The 20193-nt window shown below is 42.0% G+C and overlaps 1 protein-coding gene across 1 annotated transcript in view; it reads left to right on the top strand.

Annotated features, from left to right (window-relative positions):
- The window catches only part of LOC127909143 (regulating synaptic membrane exocytosis protein 3-like), a 163316-nt gene that overhangs the window by 26640 nt on the left and 116483 nt on the right, over positions 1-20193 (top strand). The window contains exon 2 of the mRNA XM_052469139.1: positions 17725-18033. Within this exon, the coding sequence (XP_052325099.1) occupies positions 17754-18033 (280 nt within the window). The 5' untranslated portion in view covers positions 17725-17753. The remainder of the gene's footprint in view (positions 1-17724; positions 18034-20193) is intronic.

Genomic DNA, 20193 nt, shown 5'->3' with positions numbered 1-20193 from the left:
GATGATATTACTGGAGAAATAAAGAGATAAAACAGATGATATTACTGGAGATATAAGGAGATAAAACAGATGATATTACTGGAGAAATAAAGAGATAAAACAGATGATATTACTGGAGATATAAGGAGATAAAACAGATGATATTACTGGAGATATAAGGAGATAAAACAGGTGATATTACTGGAGATATAAGGAGATAAAACAGGTGATATTACTGGAGATATAAGGAGATAAAATAGGTGATATTACTGGATAAATAAAGAGATAAAACAGATGATATTACTGGAGAAATAAAGAGATAAAACAGATGATATTACTGGAGATATAAGGAGATAAAACAGATGATATTATTGGAGAAATAAGGAGATAAAACAGATGATATTACTGGAGAAATAAGGAGATAAAACAGATGATATTACTGGAGAAATAAGGAGATAAAACAGGTGATATTACTGGAGAAATAAGGAGATAAAACAGATGATATTACTGGAGAAATAAAGAGATAAAACAGATGATATTACTGGAGAAATAAGGAGATAAAACAGATGATATTACTGGAGAAATAAAGAGATAAAACAGATGATATTACTGGAGAAATAAAGAGATAAAACAGATGATATTACTGGAGATATAAGGAGATAAAACAGATGATATTATTGGAGAAATAAGGAGATAAAACAGATGATATTACTGGAGAAATAAAGAGATAAAACAGATGATATTACTGGAGAAATAAAGAGATAAAACAGATGATATTACTGGAGAAATAAAGAGATAAAACAGATGATATTACTGGAGAAATAAAGAGATAAAACAGATGATATTACTGGAGAAATAAAGAGATAAAACAGATGATATTACTGGAGATATAAGGAGATAAAACAGATGATATTATTGGAGAAATAAGGAGATAAAACAGATGATATTACTGGAGAAATAAGGAGATAAAACAGATGATATTACTGGAGAAATAAGGAGATAAAACAGATGATATTACTGGAGAAATAAAGAGATAAAACAGATGATATTACTGGAGAAATAAGGAGATAAAACAGATGATATTACTGGAGAAATAAAGAGATAAAACAGATGATATTACTGGAGAAATAAAGAGATAAAACAGATGATATTACTGGAGAAATAAGGAGATAAAACAGATGATATTACTGGAGAAATAAGGAGATAAAAAGATGAGGCAGTTATTTTCTGGTCCGTCCCACTTTATTTCACCTTTATTTCACCTTTATTTCACCTTTATTTCACCAGGAAGGGCTCATTGAGATTTGAAATCTCTTTGAAATCTCTTTTTCAAGTCATTACACAATTACAGACCCACAACATGAATCACTACAGGTAATCTAGTTAAAAAAAGAAGAAGATGGAAAACATGGAATTCGTAAGAGTTTAACATAAATCATAAAACAGCACATTTAAAACATTGACTGGTCAAGGAAATCAGCCTCAAAATCCATCATAAATGATTTAAAAACACCAAGATCTTCCACTGTGATGCTTAGAGAGACAGAGCGCTGCTGTGAAGAGCAGAGAAACGGTGTGAGGCAGAGTAGATAAGAGCACATGGGGGGGGAGTGAAACCTGGGTCCCAAATGACACCTTATCCCCAATAAAGTGCACTACTTTTGACGAAGACTCATAGAAGCTCCATTCAACATTAGACAATTTGTTTCGCAAAACAGTTCAATCGGAACCTTGGGGGAAAGAAGCAAATATCACACATAACCAGATAGACACTTCACATCATGAGCCATCCTTCACATGATTCATGATACATTCAAGTGAGTCTTTACTCTCTGTGGTACTCCCTCTGTGTCATGGCAGTAAGCAGTAAGAGTGGTTCACAACCTGATCATTCACATAAACATGGCCACATGAACAAATTCCAATTGGCTTATTCAATCATCTTCTCATTGTCTTCTCTTCTGTAGTCTTCTCTCCTCTCTTCTCTAGTTTCGTCTCCTCTAGTTTAGTCTCCTCTAGTTTAGTCTCCTCCAGTTTAGTCTCCTCTAGTTTAGTCTTCTCTAGTTTAGTCTCCTCTAGTTTAGTCTACTCTAGTTTAGTCTTCTCTAGTTTAGTTTCCTCTAGTTTAGTCTAGTTTAGTCTCCTCTAGTTTGGTCACCTCTTCATTAGTCTTCCATTCTCTTTTTTTGATCTTCTCTTCTTTAGTCTTCATTCCACTTCTTCAGTCTTCTCTCCTCTTAACGAGTCTTCTCTCCTCTTAACTAGTCTTCTCTCCACTTAACTAGTCTTCTCTCCACTTAACTAGTCTTCACTCCTATTAACTAGTCTTCTCTCCACTTAACTAGTCTTCTCTCCTCTTAACTAGTCTTCTCTCCACTTAACTAGTGTTCACTCCTCTTCTTTAGTCTTCACGCCTCTTCTTTAGTCTTCTCTCCTCGTAACCAGTCTTCATCCCTCTTAACTAGTCTTCTCTCCACTTAACTAGTCTTCTCTCCATTTTTTTAGTCTTGCCTCCTCTTTAGTCTTCATCCCCCTTAACTAGTCTTCTCTCCTCTTAACTAGTCTTCTCTCCTCTTAACAAGTCATATCTCCTCTTAACTAGTCATATATCCTCTTAACTAGTCTTCTCTCCTCTTAACAAGTCTTATCTCCTCTTAACAAGTCTTCTCTCATATTAACGAGTCTTCTCTCCTCTTAACTAGTTTTCAAACCTCTTAACTAGTCTTCTCTCATATTAACGAGTCTTCTCTCCTTAACTATTTCTCTCCTCTTAACTAGTCTTCTCTGTAATTAGTTAGTCTTCTCGCCTATTATTTAGTCTTCTCCTCTTAACTAGCATTCACTCATATGAACTAGTCTTCTCTCCTCTTAACTAGTCTTCTCTCCTCTTAACAAGTCTTATCTCCTCTTAACAAGTCTTCTCTCATATTAACGAGTCTTCTCTCCTCTTAACTAGTTTTCAAACCTCTTAACTAGTCTTCTCTCATATTAACGAGTCTTCTCTCCTTAACTATTTCTCTCCTCTTAACTAGTCTTCTCTGTAATTAGTTAGTCTTCTCGCCTATTATTTAGTCTTCACTCCTCTTAACTAGCATTCACTCCTCTTAACTAGTTTTCTCTCCACTTCACTAGTCTTCTCTCCATTTTTTTAGTCTTGCCTCCTCTTCTTTAGTCTTCATCCCTCTTAACTAGTCTTCTCTCCTCTTAACTAGTCTTCTCTCCTCTTAACTAGTCTTCTCTCCTCTTAACAAGTCTTATCTCCTCTTAACAAGTCTTGTCTCCCCTTCTTTAGTCTTCTCTCCTCTTCTTTAGTCTTGTCTCCTCTTCTTTAGTCTTGTCTCCTCTTAACTAGTCTTCTCTCCTCTTCTTTAGTCTTGTCTCCTCTTCTTTAGTCTTGTATCCTCTTAACTAGTCTTCTCTCCCTTTATTTAATCTTGTCTCCTCTTAACTAGTCTTCTAGTGTTCTTCTAGTCTTCTCTGGTTTTCTCTCCTCTACTTCTCTCCTTAACTATTTATCTCCTCTTAACTAGTCTTCTCTGTAATTATTTAGTCTTCACTCCTCTTAACTAGCATTCACTCCTATGAACTAGTCTTCAATCCTCTTAACTAGTCTTCTCTCCTCTTAACTAGTCTTCTCTCAAATTATTTTGTATTTTCTCCTCTTCTTTGGTCTTCACTCCTCTTAACTAGTCTTCTCTCCTCTTTACTAGTATTATCTCCCTTTCTTTAGTCTTGTCTCCTCTTAACTAGTTTTCTCTCCTCTTCTTTAGTCTTGTCTCCTCTTCTTTAGTCGTGTCTCCTCTTAACTAGTCTTGTCTCCCCTTCTTTAGTATTCTCTCCTCTTCTTTAGTCTTGTCTCCTCTTCTTTAGTCTTGTCTCCTCTTAACTAGTCTTCTCTCCTCTTAACTAGTCTTGTCTCCCCTTCTTTAGTCTTCTCTCTTCTTTAGTCTTGTCTCATCTTCTTTAGTATTGTCTCCTCTTAACTAGTCTTCTCTCCCTTTATTTAATCTTGTCTCCTCTTAACTAGTCTTCTAGTGTTCTTCTAGTCTTCTCTGGTTTTCTCTCCTCTACTTACCCTCCTCTTCTTTAGTCTTCATTCCTCTTAACTAGTCTTATCTCCTCTTAACTAGTCTTCTCTCCTCTTCTCTAGTCTCCTATCCTCTTAACTAGTCTCCTCTCCTCTTAAATAGTCTCCTCTCCTCTTAACTAGTATTCTCTCCTCTTAACTAGTCTTCTCTCCTCTTAAGTAGTCTCCTATCCTCTTCTCTAGTCTCGTCTCCTCTTCTCTAGTCTCCTTTCCTCTTCTCTAGTCTCGTCTTCTCTTCTCTAGTCTCCTTTCCTTTCCTCTTCTCTAGTCTCGTCTCCTCTTCTCTAGTCTCCTTTCCTCTTCTCTAGTCTCGTCTTCTCTTCTCTAGTCTCCTTTCCTCTTCTCTAGTCTCGTCTCCTCTTCTCTAGTCTCGTCTCCTCTTCTCTAGTCTCGGCTCCTCTTCTCTAGTCTCCTTTCCTCTTCTCTAGTCTCGTCTTCTCTTCTCTAGTCTCCTTTCCTTTCCTCTTCTCTAGTCTCGTCTCCTCTTCTCTAGTCTCGTCTCCTCTTCTCTAGTCTCCTTTCCTCTTCTCTAGTCTCGTCTTCTCTTCTCTAGTCTCCTTTCCTTTCCTCTTCTCTAGTCTCGTCTCCTCTTCTCTAGTCTCGTCTCCTCTTCTCTAGTCTCGTCTCCTCTTCTCTAGTCTCGTCTCCTCTTCTCTAGTCTCGTCTCCTCTTCTCTAGTCTCGTCTCCTCTTCTCTAGTCTCGTCTCCAGTCCATCAGTTTTATGCCTATTGAACACAACCTACGCAATTTGCTGGAACACGCACCGTGACCAATGGCATTTATGGCTGCTGTCACCGGGCGAGTTATAGAGAGTGACTCCATGACACACCTCATTAATGATCTGATTGGATTAAAACATTTGATTGATCTACTGGGAGAGGCAAAACAACCAAATCTGAGTAAATGTCATTTCATGGGACTTAGTGTGTGTGTGCGTGTGTGTGTGTCTGTACATGTGTGTGTAATGATATCTGATGTCTGTAATAATGATATATATTAAATTAACAGAAGAAATACAATCATGTTTCCTATTAATTTGTCTCGTTTCGGAGTAGAGAATGTGAAATAAGTAAATGCTCGATCAGTGTGCCAGCAGTAACAGGTTAGGATTGGGAGAGGCTAAACTGATCCTAGTTCCTCTAATGGTTAAGGTTAGGATTAGGAGAGGCTAAACTGATCCTAGTCCCTCTAATGGTTAAGGTTAGGATTCGGGGAGGCTAAAAATGTAGTGCTCTGGTGAAATGTAGTGCACCAGGGCCCATAGTGCTCCAGGGCCCATAGTGCTCCAGGGCCCATAGTGCTCCAGGGCCCATAGTGCTCCAGGGCCCATAGTGCTCCAGGGCCCATAGTGCTCCAGGGCCCATAGTGCTCCAGGGCCCATAGTGCACCAGGGTCCATAGTGCACCATGGCCCATAGTGCACCAGGGCCCATAGTGCACCAGGGCCCATAGTGCACCAGGGCCCATAGTGCACCAGGGCCCATAGTGCTCCAGGGCCCATAGTGCACCAGGGCCCATAGTGCTCCAGGGCCCATAGTGCTCCAGGGCCCATAGTGCACCAGGGCCCATAGTGCACCAGGGCCCATAGTGCACCAGGGCCCATAGTGCTCTGGTGAAATGTAGTGCGCCAGGGCCCATAGTGCTCCAGGGCCCATAGTGCTCCAGGGCCCATAGTGCACCAGGGCCCATAGTGCTCTGGTGAAATGTAGTGCAGGGTTTAGGGTTCCATTTGGGTTAGGGTCAGTCTGAGAGTCTGAATTCTCTCTCCCAGTAGATCACCAGATAGACCCTCCTTTTTCATCCATCTGTCTCTCTCAACTCAATTCAATTCAAGGGGCTAGTGAGATACATAACCTCTTATGAACTAACATTATAAATCAGATATAGTAAAACAGGGTAGAGTTTAATTGTGTTATAGTTCTATTTAAATGTATATATATTGTTTAGTCATTATTCATAAAATTCCTAACACTCTCTATCTCTTTCTCTCTCTTTCAATTCAATTCAATTCAAGGGGCTTTATTGGCATGGGAAACATATGTTAACATTACCAAAGCAAGTGAGGTAGATAATATACAAAAGTGAAATAAACAATAAAAATGAACATTACACATACAGAAGTTTCAAAACAATAAAGACATTTACAAATATATATATATATACAGTGTTGTAACAATGTATAAATGGTTAACGAAAATAAATAAGCATAAATATGGGTTGTATTTACAGTGGTGTTTGTTCTTCACTGGTTTTCTTGTGGCAACAGGTGACAAATCTTGCTGTTGTGATGCACACTGTGGAATTTCACCCAGTAGATATGGGAGTTTATTCTTTGTGGATCTGTGTAATCTGAGGGAAATATGCGTCTCTAATATGGTCATACATTGGGCAGGAGGTTAGGAAGTGCGACTCAGTTTCCACCTCACCTCATTCCACCCTCATTCTGTGGGGTGTGTTTGTGTTTGTGAACAGAGCCCCAGGACCAGCTTGCTTAGGGGGCTCCTCTCCAGGTTAATGTCTTTGTAGGTGATGGCTTTGTTATGGAAGGTTTGGGAATCACTTCATTTTAGGTGGTTGTAGAATTCAACTGTTCTTTTCTGGATTTTGATCATGAGTGGGTATCGGACTAATTCTGCTCTGCATGCATTATTTGGTGTTTTACATTGTACACGGAGGATATTTTTGCATGCATAGTCTCAATTTGGTGTTTGTCCCATTTGGTGAATTCCCTGAATTCTTGAATTCTTGCTCTCTGTCTGTCTGTGGCTGTCGGTCTGTCTTTTTGCCTCAGATACATGTATCTAGTATTATAGGGCTCAGATCCAATCGGTTCTCTCACTTCATATGTTCCTGCTGGCACTTACAGTGTGTGTTCTATTTGGCATTCTCTTTCCCTATGTCCTGGCAGTTAAACGTAGCATTCTGCTCTGTGGTCCAGAGAGCTGATAAATAGATAGATAGATAGATAGATAGATAGATAGATAGATAGATAGATAGATAGATAGATAGAGAGACAGAGAGAGAATACTGTATAGAGAGAGAGAGGAGAAGAGATACTGATAGTGTATAGAGGCCAAACCATGGCAACAGCAACAGGAAGTGTGTCCTAGCTCCTGCTTACTGTTCTGCACTACCTGTATGTGATTGCATCACACGTGTTGTGTATACACAGACACACACACACAGAGGCACACGAAGTAAGAACACCTGACTGTATACACACGGCATGGATGCATGGACTCGTAATCAATCAAATTGTAATTGCGTTGCACATTTCATAAATGCATTTGCTTTACAAAACGATGGGCCTAAACCCTGAAAGGATCAAGGCAGTGCAACAGTGGATGAGAGAGACTCCATAGCAAGGAACATTGAATGACGAGAGGGAGGATATCCTCACATTTGAGTAGATATCTAGGTTGAAGATATCTTCATAGGGGAGTAGATATCTAGGTTGAAGATATCTTCATAGGGGAATAGGTAGCTAGATTGAAGATGTCTTCATAGGGGAGTAGATATCTAGATTGAAGATGTCGTCATAGGGGAATAGGTAGCTAGATTGAAGATGTCTTCATAGGGAATAGGTAGCTAGATTGAAGATGTCTTCATAGGGGAGTAGATATCTAGATTGAAGATGTCGTCATAGGGGAATAGGTAGCTAGATTGAAGATGTCTTCATAGTGGAATAGGTAGCTAGATTGAAGATGTCTTCATAGGGGAATAGGTAGCTAGATTGAAGATGTCTTCATAGGGGAATAGGTAGCTAGATTGAAGATATCTTCATAGGGGAGTAGGTAGCTAGATTGAAGATGTCTTCATAGGGGAATAGGTAGCTAGATTGAAGATGTCTTCATAGGGGAATAGGTAGCTAGATTGAAGATGTCTTCATAGGGGAGTAGGTAGCTGTTGAAGATGTCTTCATAGGGAATAGGTAGCTAGATTGAAGATATCTTCATAGGGGAGTAGGTAGCTAGATTGAAGATGTCTTCATAGGGGAATAGGTAGCTAGATTGAAGATGTCTTCATAGGGGAATAGGTAGCTAGATTGAAGATGTCTTCATAGGGGAATAGGTAGCTAGATTGACGATGTCTTCATAGGGGAATAGGTAGCTAGATTGAACATGTCTTCTCTATATTCTGACTCGACAACACTGTTGTACCTCTATATTCTCTATATTCTGACTCGACAACACTACTGCAGCTATTGTGTGTGCATGTGCGATTTGCATGTGAAACACGTGAGTATAACCCTGAAAACGTTGAGCAGTGCTTAGCTTTGCTGAATACAGCAGTCAGAATGTGTGAATAGACTGAACAAACAAAAAAACAGAGGAGAGGGAGAGGAAGAATGGGAGAGGAGAGGAGAGGGAGAGGAAGAATGGGAGAGGAGAGGAGAGGAGAGGAGAGGAGAGGAGAGGAGAGGAGAGGAGAGGAGGAGGAGGAAGAATAGGAGAGGAGAGGAGAGGATGGGAGAGGGAGAGGAGAGGAGAGGGAGGAGAGGAGGATGGGAGAGGAGAGGAGAGGAGGGAGGAGGGGAGGGGAGGAGGAAGAATAGGAGAGAGAGGAGGGAGGAGGGGAGGGGAGGGAGGAGAGAGGATGGGAGGGGGGAGGAGAGGGAGGAGAATAGAGGATGGGAGGAGAGGAGGAGAGAGGAAAAATAGAGGATGGGAGAGGGGAGAGGAGAGGAGAGGATGGGAGAGGGGAGGAAAAATAGAGGATGGGAAAGGAGAGGAGAGGATGGGAGAGGGAGAGGAGAGGAGAGGAGGAGGAGAGGAGAGGAGAGGAGAGGGAGAGGAGAGGAGAGGAGGATGGAAAATAGAGGATAGGAGAGGAGAGGAAAAATAGAGGATGGGAAAGGAGAGGAGAGGAGAGGAGAGGAGAGGAGAGGAGAGGAAAAATAGAGGATAGGAGAGGAGAGGAGAGGAGAGAGAGGAAGGATGGTAAAAATAGAGGATGGGAGAGGAGAGGAGAGGAGAGGAGAGGAGAGGAGAGGAGAGGAGAGAGGAGAGGAGAGAGGAAAAAAGAGAGGAGGGAGGAGGAGAGGAGGAGAGGAGAGGAGAGGGAGGGGAGAGGAGAAGAGAGGAGGAGAGGAGAGAGAGAGGAGAGAGAGAGGAGAGGAGAGGATGACGTTAGACAGAGAGTTAGAGGAGAGGAGATGGGAGAGGAGAGGAAAAATAGAGGATAGGAGAGGTCCAAAGAGGAAAAATAGAGGATGGGAAAGGAGAGGAGAGGTGAGTTTGGAGAGAAAGAGAGGGGGCAGTCACGTGTTGGTTTTGAGAGAGAGAGAGGAGTGGAGTTTGGAGAGGAGAAGAAGAATGGAGGATGGGGACGTGTTGGGAGGAGAGGAGAGTGAGAGGATAGGGAGAGTCACGTGGAGGAGAGAAAGACAAGAGCATGGGAGAGGAGAATAGAGGATGGTCCTTCTAGAGAAAGACAGCACAGTTGGTAGAGCATGGCGCGTGTTGGTTTGTAACGCCAGGGTCACGTGGGTTTGATTAATAGAGGACCACCCATACGTTAGAATGTATGCACACATGACTGTAAGTTTGTTTGGATAAAAGCGTCTGCTAAATGGCATATATTATTATTATTATTAGGATGGTTTGAGAGAAAGGGAGGAGAGGAGAATAGAGGATGGTAGAGACCAGACCAGTCACGTGGGAGGAGAGGAGAGGAAGGATGGTAGAGGAGGAGATTAGAGGATGGGAGAGGAGAGGAGAGGAGAGAGAGGAGACGTGAGTTTGAAGAGAAAAGACCAGTCACGTGTTGGTTTGAAGAGAAGAGGATGATTTATAACGTTAGACAGCAGAGTTAGAAGGGCATAGTGTGTGTGTATGGTTTGAATGTTTCTTCATTTTATAGGTGTCCAATCCAAAATGCGTATTTTCACCAACGTTAATTGTGTAGATGTACTCCTCTAAGTAAACCAATGGTCCAAACCCTATGTCTCTATTATAATCCATTCAAAAGGTATTGGCATTTTTACCCATTTCATCTTTTCGTCCATGACTTAGTTCCTCAGCACAGTTTAGCCAGTCACGTGTTGGTTTGTTAATAGAGAAAGACAGGGGCAGTCACGTGTTGGTTTGTTAATAGAGAAAGACAGGACCAGTCACGTGTTGGTTTGTTAATAGAGAAAGACAAGACCAGTCACGTGTTGGTTTGTTAATAGAGAAAGACAAGACCAGTCACGTGTTGGTTTGTTAATAGCACAGCGTGTAACGGTGTTCTTCGTTTGTAGAGAGAAAGTCGGACCGAAATGCAGCGTGGTGGTTACTCATGTCTTTAATGAATGAAGTCACGTGTTGGTTTTGTTACATGAAATAACATTTTATATGACAGAAAGACAGGGTCACATTTTATATGACAGACCAGGGTGTTGGTTTTTATATGACAGTCACGTGTTGGTCACATTTTATATGACGTGGGGTCACAGTCACGTGTTGGTTTTTATATGACAGGGGGTCACGTGTTGGTTTTTATATGACAGGGGGTCACATTTTATATGACAGGGGTCACATTTTATATGACAGGGGGTCACATTTTATATGACAAGGGGTCACATTTTATATGACAGGGGTCACATTTTATATGACAGGGGTCACATTTTATATGACAGGGGGTCACATTTTATATGACAGGGGTCACATTTTATATGACAAGGGGTCACATTTTATATGACAAGGGGGTCACATTTTATATGACAAGGGGTCACATTTTATATGACAAGGGGGTCACATTTTATATGACAAGGGGTCACATTTTATATCGAAATTCAACCGGGGCGACAGCGTAGCCTAGTGGTTAGAGCGTTGGACTAGTAACCGGAAGGTTGCGAGTTCAAACCCCTGAGCTGACAAGGTACAAATCTGTCGTTCTTCCCCTGAACAGGCAGTTAACCCACTGTTCCCAGATCAGTTAACCCACTGTTCCTAGACCAGTTAACCCACTGTTCCTAGACCAGTTAACCCACTGTTCCTAGATCAGTTAACCCACTGTTCCTAGATCAGTTAACCCACTGTTCCTAGACCAGTTAACCCACTGTTCCTAGACCAGTTAACCCACTGTTCCTAGATCAGTTAACCCACTGTTCCTAGATCAGTTAACCCACTGTTCCTAGACCAGTTAACCCACTGTTCCTAGACCAGTTAACCCACTGTTCCTAGACCAGTTAACCCACTGTTCCTAGACCAGTTAACCCACTGTTCCTAGACCAGTTAACCCACTGTTCCTAGATCAGTTAACCCACTGTTCCTAGACCAGTTAACCCACTGTTCCTAGACCAGTTAACCCACTGTTCCTAGATCAGTTAACCCACTGTTCCTAGACCAGTTAACCCACTGTTCCTAGACCAGTTAACCCACTGTTCCTAGATCAGTTAACCCACTGTTCCTAGACCAGTTAACCCACTGTTCCTAGATCAGTTAACCCACTGTTCCTAGATCAGTTAACCCCACTGTTCCTAGATCAGTTAACCCACTGTTCCTAGATCAGTTAACCCCACTGTTCCTAGATCAGTTAACCCACTGTTCCTAGATCAGTTAACCCCACTGTTCCTAGATCAGTTAACCCCACTGTTCCTAGACCAGTTAACCCACTGTTCCTAGATCAGTTAACCCACTGTTCCTAGATCAGTTAACCCACTGTTCCTAGATCAGTTAACCCACTGTTCCTAGACCAGTTAACCCACTGTTCCTAGACCAGTTAACCCACTGTTCCTAGACCAGTTAACCCACTGTTCCTAGACCAGTTAACCCACTGTTCCCAGACCAGTTAACCCACTGTTCCCAGGCTGTCATTGAAAATAAGAATATGTTCTTAACTGACTTGCCTGGTTAAATAAAGGTAAATAATAAAACTGTTTTTTGTTGTTGTTTATTCTTGTTGTTTCCAAAGATCAGGGACGTCTTTTTTAGTTTTCCTTCACAGAAAATACATTCAGCAGGAAACAGCTTCATGTTTATCAGATGACGACAGAAGTGAAACTGTCACGATCTTCCTCCTCTTCATGTGAAGAGGAGAGGCGAGAAGGATCAGAGGACCAAAATGCGGCGTGGTGTGTGTTCATGGTGAATGTTTAATTAAAGAAAGAAAGAACTGAACACTGAATACAAAAACAATTAACAAATAAAGACCGTGACGCTATAATAAGGACTGTGCTGACACAAGCAACTAACATAGACAATCACCCACAAACAAACAGTGCAACCCAGACTACCTAAGTATGATTATCAATCAGAGACAACTAATGACACCTGCCTCTGAGAACCATACTAGGCCTAAACATAGAAATCCCCAAATCATAGAAAATCAAACATAGACTGCCCACCCCAACTCACGCCCTGACCATACTAAATAATGAACAGTCAAAACTGTTCGCTGCTCTGGCCCCACAATGGTGGAACAAACTCCCTCACGACGCCAGGACAGCGGAGTCAATCACCACCTTCCGGAGACACCTGAAACCCCACCTCTTTAAGGAATACCTAGGATAGGATAAGTAATCCTTCTCACCCCCCCCCCTTAAAAGATTTAGATGCACTATTGTAAAGTGGCTGTTCCACTGGATCTCATAAGGTGAATGCACCAATTTGTAAGTCGCTCTGGATAAGAGCGTCTGCTAAATGACTTAAATGTAAATGTAAAATATAATACAAAACAAAGGAAATAATGGTCAGAATGTGACAGAAACGCCATTTGGCTGGCAGCCACACAAGTAAATGAGCTCACAATGAAAACGTTTTGGGGAAGAAAAAAACCGATGCATGGCTGTCATATTTCTAATGTTTAGGCTTTTCAGAGAAAGAATGTAGCCAGCTACAGTACATTTCCTAATGTTTTGGCTTTTCAGAGAAAGAATGTAGCCAGCTACAGTACATTTCCTAATGTTTAGGCTTTTCAGAGAAAGAATGTAGCCAGCTACAGTACATTTCCTAATGTTTAGGCTTTTCAGAGAAAGAATGTAGCCAGCTACAGTACATTTCCTAATGTTTAGGCTTTTCAGAGAAAGAATGTAGCCAGCTACAGTACATTTCCTAATGTTTAGGCTTTTCAGAGAAAGAATGTAGCCAGCTACAGTACATTTCCTAATGTTTAGGCTTTTCAGAGAAAGAATGTAGCCAGCTACAGTACATTTCCTAATGTTTAGGCTTTTCAGAGAAGAATGTAGCCAGCTACAGTACATTTCCTAATGTTTAGGCTTTTCAGAGAAAGAATGTAGCCAGCTACAGTACATTTCCTAATGTTTTGGCTTTTCAGAGAAAGAATGTAGCCAGCTACAGTACATTTCCTAATGTTTTGTTTGAAAGTTAATATTGCATTTTACTGGTGAAATATAGGCTGGCTAGACCAAGAAAAGTACCGGAGTAAAGCGGCTACACATCAGTCTGAGGGAGTGTCTGGCCATTCGTGAATTCTCATCCGAGGCTAGAAGTGCAAATGAAGCATAAAATGTGTCTGATGCCAAGCAGAAATTACAATAAAAAGCCTTTTTAGATCTGTGTTTTCAAAACGCAGCAAGATATTTCTTCATGCGCTGGACTGCCTGTCTTTGTATAACTAGTTGATTTTCGTTTGCGCTCGTTAGCATATTTAGCTAGCAGAACTCCATGCCAGTTCCTTATTACTTCTGGTAATAGGACACCCAATGTTTTTATTTTTTGGTGTATGTATACACTGAGTATACCAACCTTCAGGGACACCTTAAGAACCATTACCTTTCACCTGGATTTAGCTGGTCAGTCTTTCATTCAAACGGCAGGTGTCTTTAATGTTTTCTACACTCAGTGTATGTTGCCCTATGAGAAGTAGGTAGAATCTTATTGAAAATGGTTTTACAGTAAGTTTTTACAGTAAGGGTTTACAGTATGGGTTTACAGTAAGGGTTTACAGTAATGGTTTACAATATGGTTTTACAGTAAGGGTTTACAGTATGGGTTTACAGTATGGGTTTACAGTAATGGTTTTACACAAAGGGTTTTACAGTAAGGGTTTTACAGTAAGGGTTTACAGTAATGGTTTACAGTAATGGTTTTACAGTAATGGTTTTACAGTAAGGGTTTACAGTAAGGGTTTTACAATAAGGGTTTACAGTAATGGTTTACAGTAATGGTTTTACAGTAATGGTTTTACAGTAAGGGTTTACAGTAATGGTTTACAGTATGGGTTTACAGTAAGTGTTTACAGAAAGGGTTTACAGTAATGGTTTACAGTATGGGTTTACAGTAAGTGTTTACAGTAAGGGTTTACAGTAAGGGTTTACAGTAATGACAGCCAAAGGTGCTTCAGCAAAGTGTTTTCTATAAATTTCTTTCACTTTGAAAATGTCTAGGAAATACATCTAATTGAATCCCATAAATTCCTGTTGTTTTTGAAGATTTCTCAGAAAAACAAAACGTTTCTCTCTGAAATGTCAACGGAGCACCGCTTTTATATTTTCAAAGCCTTTCTACATTTCATTCAGCTTGTGTCGTCTTAATTTAGCTTGTTGTGATCCACGGAAATAACTTCGCAGGCGACCACTGTCACGCCTTGGTCTTAGTATTTTGTGTTTTCTTTAATTATTTGATCAGGCCAGGGTGTGACATGGGTTTATGTTATATTGTATGTTCGTATTGGGGTTTGTAGTATTTGGGATCGCGGCTGATTAGGGGTGTTGTTAGGCTTGGCTGCCTGAGGCGGTTCTCAATCAGAGTCAGGTGATTCTCGTTGTCTCTGATTGGGAACCGTATTTAGGTAGCCTGCTTTCGCTTTGTATTTTGTGGGTGATTGTTCCTGTCTCTGTGTAGTTTCACCAGATAGGCTGTATTTAGGTTTCTCGTTCCGTTTGTTGTTTTTATTTCAATTAGTTATTTCATGTATCGCTTTTGTTTTTCTTCATTCAAGACATGCGTAACCACCACGCTGCATTTCGGTCCGACTCTCTTTCCACAAACGAAGAACGCCGTTACAACCACCACAATATGAAAAAAATCTTTAAAAGTTACTGCGAGAATGCGGCCGACACCCTATAGTTTTGATCTGTGTGCGTGTGTGTGTGTGTGCGTGTGTGTGTGTGCGTGCTTGTGTGTTTGTCCTAGGCTAGGACTTCCCCCTACTGTGCCAGTTGGCTCTATCATCTGTCAGTTCTTAAGGTCAAACTGACAAAACGTATTCAAAATAACACTGAAGACAAATACCAGCCAACAGGGTCACCCCACAGCAGCAGACCTGACATTTCAAAAACCGCCAGTCTGATGTGTGTGTGTGTGTGTGTGTGTGTGTGTGTGTGTGTGTGTGTGTGTGTGTGTGTGTGTGTGTGTGTGTGTGTGTGTGTGTGTGTGTGTGTGTGTGTGTGTGTGTGTGTGTTCTCTCAGTGCCTACACTAACTAATATGAACAGTTTGCATTGATATTCTCTGTGTCTGTCCATGTTTGTTTGTTTGGGACATTATTGATGACGTAGCGAAATGATTTCTGATGACAGCAAACATAATAAATAAATGTAGTCTTGTTGACTTTGTAAAACCACCTCATCCTTCAAATATTAGCCCCTAGCCTTTCCAATTAGACAACTGCTGAAATATCACCTGCTGAAAAATCACCTGCTGAAATACCACCTGCTGAAATATCACCTGCTGAAATATCACCTGCTGAAATATCACCTGCTGAAATACCACCTGCTGAAATATCACTTGCTGAAATATCACCTGCTGAAATACCACCTGCTGAAATACCACCTGCAGAAATATCACCTGCTGGAATACCACCTACTGAATTATCACCTGCTGAAATATCAACTGAGGGCCAACACCTAACCTCTCCCCTCTGCTCCAGCCTCCCCATACCAAAGCCTGATATATTGATATATATGTGTATATATATTTATTTAAATAGGCAAGAACAAATTCTTATTTACAATGACGGCCTACCCTGGCCAAACCCTGACGACACTGGGCCAATTGTGCGCCCTGCCCTATGAGACTTCCAATCACGGCCAGATGTGATACAGCCTGGATTCGAACCAGGGACTGTAGTGTCACCTCTTGCACTAAGATGCAGTGCCTTAGAACGCTGCGCCACTTGGGAGCAAGTTGTTCAAATACATACAGAAATATATCTAAATACATGTATTACACACATACAGCCCCTTTGGAAAGTATTCAGACCCCTTGACTTTTTCCACATTTTGTTACTTTTATAGCCTTATTCTAAAATTGATTGAATAGTTTTTTTAGTATGCATTTTACATACATGTGCAATTCATACACAGTACCAGTCAAAAGTTTGAACACACCTACTCATTCCAGGGTTTTTCTTAATTTGGACTATTTTCTACATTGTAGAATAATAGTGAAGACATCAAAACTATGAAATAACACATATGGAATCATGTAGTAACCAAAAAAGTGTTAAAAAAATCCAAATATATTTTATATTTGAGATTCTTCAAAGTAGCCACCCTTTGCCTTGATGACAGCGTTACACACTCTTGGCATTCTCTCAACCAGCTTCACCTGGAATGCTTTTCCAACAGTCTTGAAGGAGTTCCCACATATGCTGAGCACTTGTTGGCTGCTTTTCCTTCACTCTGTGGTCCAACTCATCCCAAACCATCTCAGTTGGTTTGAGGTCAGGTGATTGTGGAGGCCATCTGAGGCAGCGCATATACTCTTCTGCAATGTAGAAAATAGTAAAATAAAATAAATAAAAACTTGAATCAGTACGTGTGTCCAAACTTTTGACTGGTACTGTATATATATGTGTATATATATTATAATACATGAGTTTTCCATATGGGTCTCCAACCTCATGTGTGTTTACGTGTCTGTGTTTGTATATCGGCAGGGTTGGGTACTGCAGAAGACAAATGTCAACCTCGAATGGATTAATAAAGTTCTTCTTCTTTTCTCCCAACTTAATCTAACCCCTTTTCTTGTTTTCTCCCAACTCAATCTAACCCCTCTTCTTCTTCTCTCCCAACTCAATCTATCCCCTCTTCTTCTTCTCTCCCAACTTAATCTAACCCCTTTTCTTGTTTTCTCCCAACTCAATCTAACCCCTCTTCTTCTTCTCTCCCAACTCAATCTAACCCCTCTTCTTCTTCTCTCCCAACTCAATCTAACCCCTCTTCTTCTTCTCTCCCAACTCAATCTAACCCCTCTTCTTCTTCTCTCCCAACTCAATCTAACCCCTCTTCTTCTTCTCTCCCAACTTAATCTAACCCCTTTTCTTCTTCTCTCCCAACTCAATCTAACCCCTCTTCTTCTTCTCTCCCAACTCAATCTAACCCCTCTTCTTCTTCTCTCCCAACTCAATCTAACCCCTCTTCTTCTTCTCTCCCAACTCAATCTAACCCCTCTTCTTCTTCTCTCCCAACTTAATCTAACCCCTTTTCTTGTTTTCTCCCAACTCAATCTAACCCCTCTTCTTCTTCTCTCCCAACTCAATCTAACCCCTCTTCTTCTTCTCTCCCAACTCAATCTAACCCCTCTTCTTCTTCTCTCCCAACTCAATCTAACCCCTCTTCTTCTTCTCTCCCAACTCAATCTAACCCCTCTTCTTCTTCTCTCCCAACTCAATCTAACCCCTCTTCTTCTTCTCTCCCAACTCAATCTAACCCCTCTTCTTCTTCTTTCCCTATTCAATCTAACCCCTCTCCCCTCTCTCTACCCCCTCCAGCCCATCGACTGTCCTCCTGCTCAGTAGCCATGATGCTTAGCAGCTCTGTCGAGGTGCCCAGTCCCGTCCACGGTGGCATGTCCGGTCTCTCCGGGATGAGGGTGGCAGTGGTGGGGAACGTCGTCCGGTCCTCCAGTATCTCGGGAGCCATGTACAGCCTGGAGAAGAGTCCCGGGAGTGGCGGTCGGCCGGGAGAGGTGGGGACGCTGGCCGGAAACAAGAAGAGACGCTCAAGCCTTGGAGCCAAGATGGTGGCCATCGTGGGTCTGTCGCAGTGGAGCAAGAGCACTCTGCAGCTCAATCAGCAAGGTCAGTTTCATGTTGTTGCATTTTAGTTGTTGTCGGCCATTTTGGATCAGTGGAGCTAAGTCCCTGTTGCTCAACCAGCAAGGTCAGTTTCACTTTGGTTTCATTTGAGTTGTATGTGATGTTGTTTTTAGTTGTTAGCAGCCATTTTAGGGCATCCTGTTGCTCAACCAGCAAGGTCAGTTTCACTTCGGTTAAAAAAAAAAAATGGGGTTGTTGTTGACGGCCATTTTTGGAGCCGTGGAGATAATAGGAGCATCCTGTTGCTCAACCAGCAAGGTTCATCACAATACATTATTGTAATGGACGAGGTTGTTGTTTGTACTCGACCTTGGATGATCTCCACTGGTGTAAAGTACTTAACGTAAAAACACTTGAAGTAGCGCTTAAGTAGTTTTCTTGCGGTATCTTTATTTTACTTAATTTCTATTTTTGACAACCTTTTCTTTTTTTTTCACGACATTACTTAAGAAAATTATGTTTGTTTTTTACTCCGTGCATTTTCCTTGACACCCAAAAGTACTAGTTACATTTTGAATGCTTAGCAGGACAGGAAAATGGTCAAATTCACACACTTATCAAGAGAACATCCCTGGTCATCTCTACTGCCTCTGATCTGGAGGACTCACTAAACAGAGAACATCCCTGGTCATCTCTACTGACTCTGATCTGGAGGACTCACTAAACAGAGAACATCCCTGGTCATCCCTACTGCCTCTGATCTGGAGGACTCACTAAACAGAGAACATCCCTGGTCATCCCTACAGACTCTGATCTGGAGGACTCACTAAACAGAGAACATCCCTGGTCGTCCCTACTGACTCTGATCTGGAGGACTCACTAAACAGAGAACATCCCTGGTCATCCCTACTGACTCTGATCTGGAGGACTCACTAAACAGAGAACATCCCTGGTCATCCCTACTGACTCTGATCTGGAGGACTCACTAAACAGAGAACATCCCTGGTCATCCCTACTGCCTCTGATCTGGAGGACTCACTAAACAGAGAACATCCCTGGTCATCCCTAAACAGAGAACAGACTCTGATCTGGAGGACTCACTAAACAGAGAACATCCCTGGTCATCCCTTCTGCCTCTGATCTGGAGGACTCACTAAACAGAGAACATCCTGGTCATCCCTACTGCCTCTGGTCTGGAGGACTCACTAAACAGAGAACATCCCTGGTCATCCCTACAGCCTCTGGTCTGGAGGACTCACTAAACAGAGAACATCCCTGGTCATCCCTACTGACTCTGATCTGGAGGACTCACTAAACAGAGAACATCCCTGGTCTACTCCTCTGATCTGGAGGACTCTGAGAACATCTGGACTGGACTGGAGGACTCACTAAACAGAGAACATCCCTGGTCATCCCTCACTGACTCTGATCTGGAGGACTCACTAAACAGAGAACATCCCTGGTCATACTGCCTCTGATCTGGAGGACTGACTAAACTATCCCTGCTGACTCTGATCTGGAGGACTCACTAAACAGAGAACATCCTGGTCATCCCTACTGCCTCTGATCTGGAGGACTCACTAAACAGAGAACATCCCTGGTCATCCCTACTGACTCTGATCTGGAGGACTCACTAAACAGAGAACATCCTGGTCATCCCTACTGACTCTGATCTGGAGGTCTGATCTGGAGGACTCACTAAACAGAGAACATCCCTGGTCATCCCTACTGCCTCTGATCTGGAGGACTCACTAAACAGAGAACATCCCTGGTCATCCCTACTGCCTCTGATCTGGAGGACTCACTAAACAGAGAACATCCCTGGTCATCCCTACTGCCTCTGATCTGGAGGACTCACTAAACAGAGAACATCCCTGGTCATCCCTACTGCCTCTGATCTGGAGGACTCACTAAACAGAGAACATCCCTGGTCATCCCTACTGCCTCTGATCTGGAGGACTCACTAAACAGAGAACATCCCTGGTCATCCCTACTGCCTCTGATCTGGAGGACTCACTAAACAGAGAACATCCCTGGTCATCCCTACTGCCTCTGATCTGGAGGACTCACTAAACAGAGAACATCCCTGGTCATCCCTACTGCCTCTGATCTGGAGGACTCACTAAACAGAGAACATCCCTGGTCATCCCTACTGCCTCTGATCTGGAGGACTCACTAAACAGAGAACATCCCTGGTCATCT

Source organism: Oncorhynchus keta, chromosome 19, assembly GCF_023373465.1.
Source record: "Oncorhynchus keta strain PuntledgeMale-10-30-2019 chromosome 19, Oket_V2, whole genome shotgun sequence".
Taxonomy (NCBI): domain Eukaryota; kingdom Metazoa; phylum Chordata; class Actinopteri; order Salmoniformes; family Salmonidae; genus Oncorhynchus; species Oncorhynchus keta.
The sequence above is the reverse complement of the archived record's forward strand: the minus strand, read 5'-3'. Positions and strand labels throughout refer to the sequence as shown.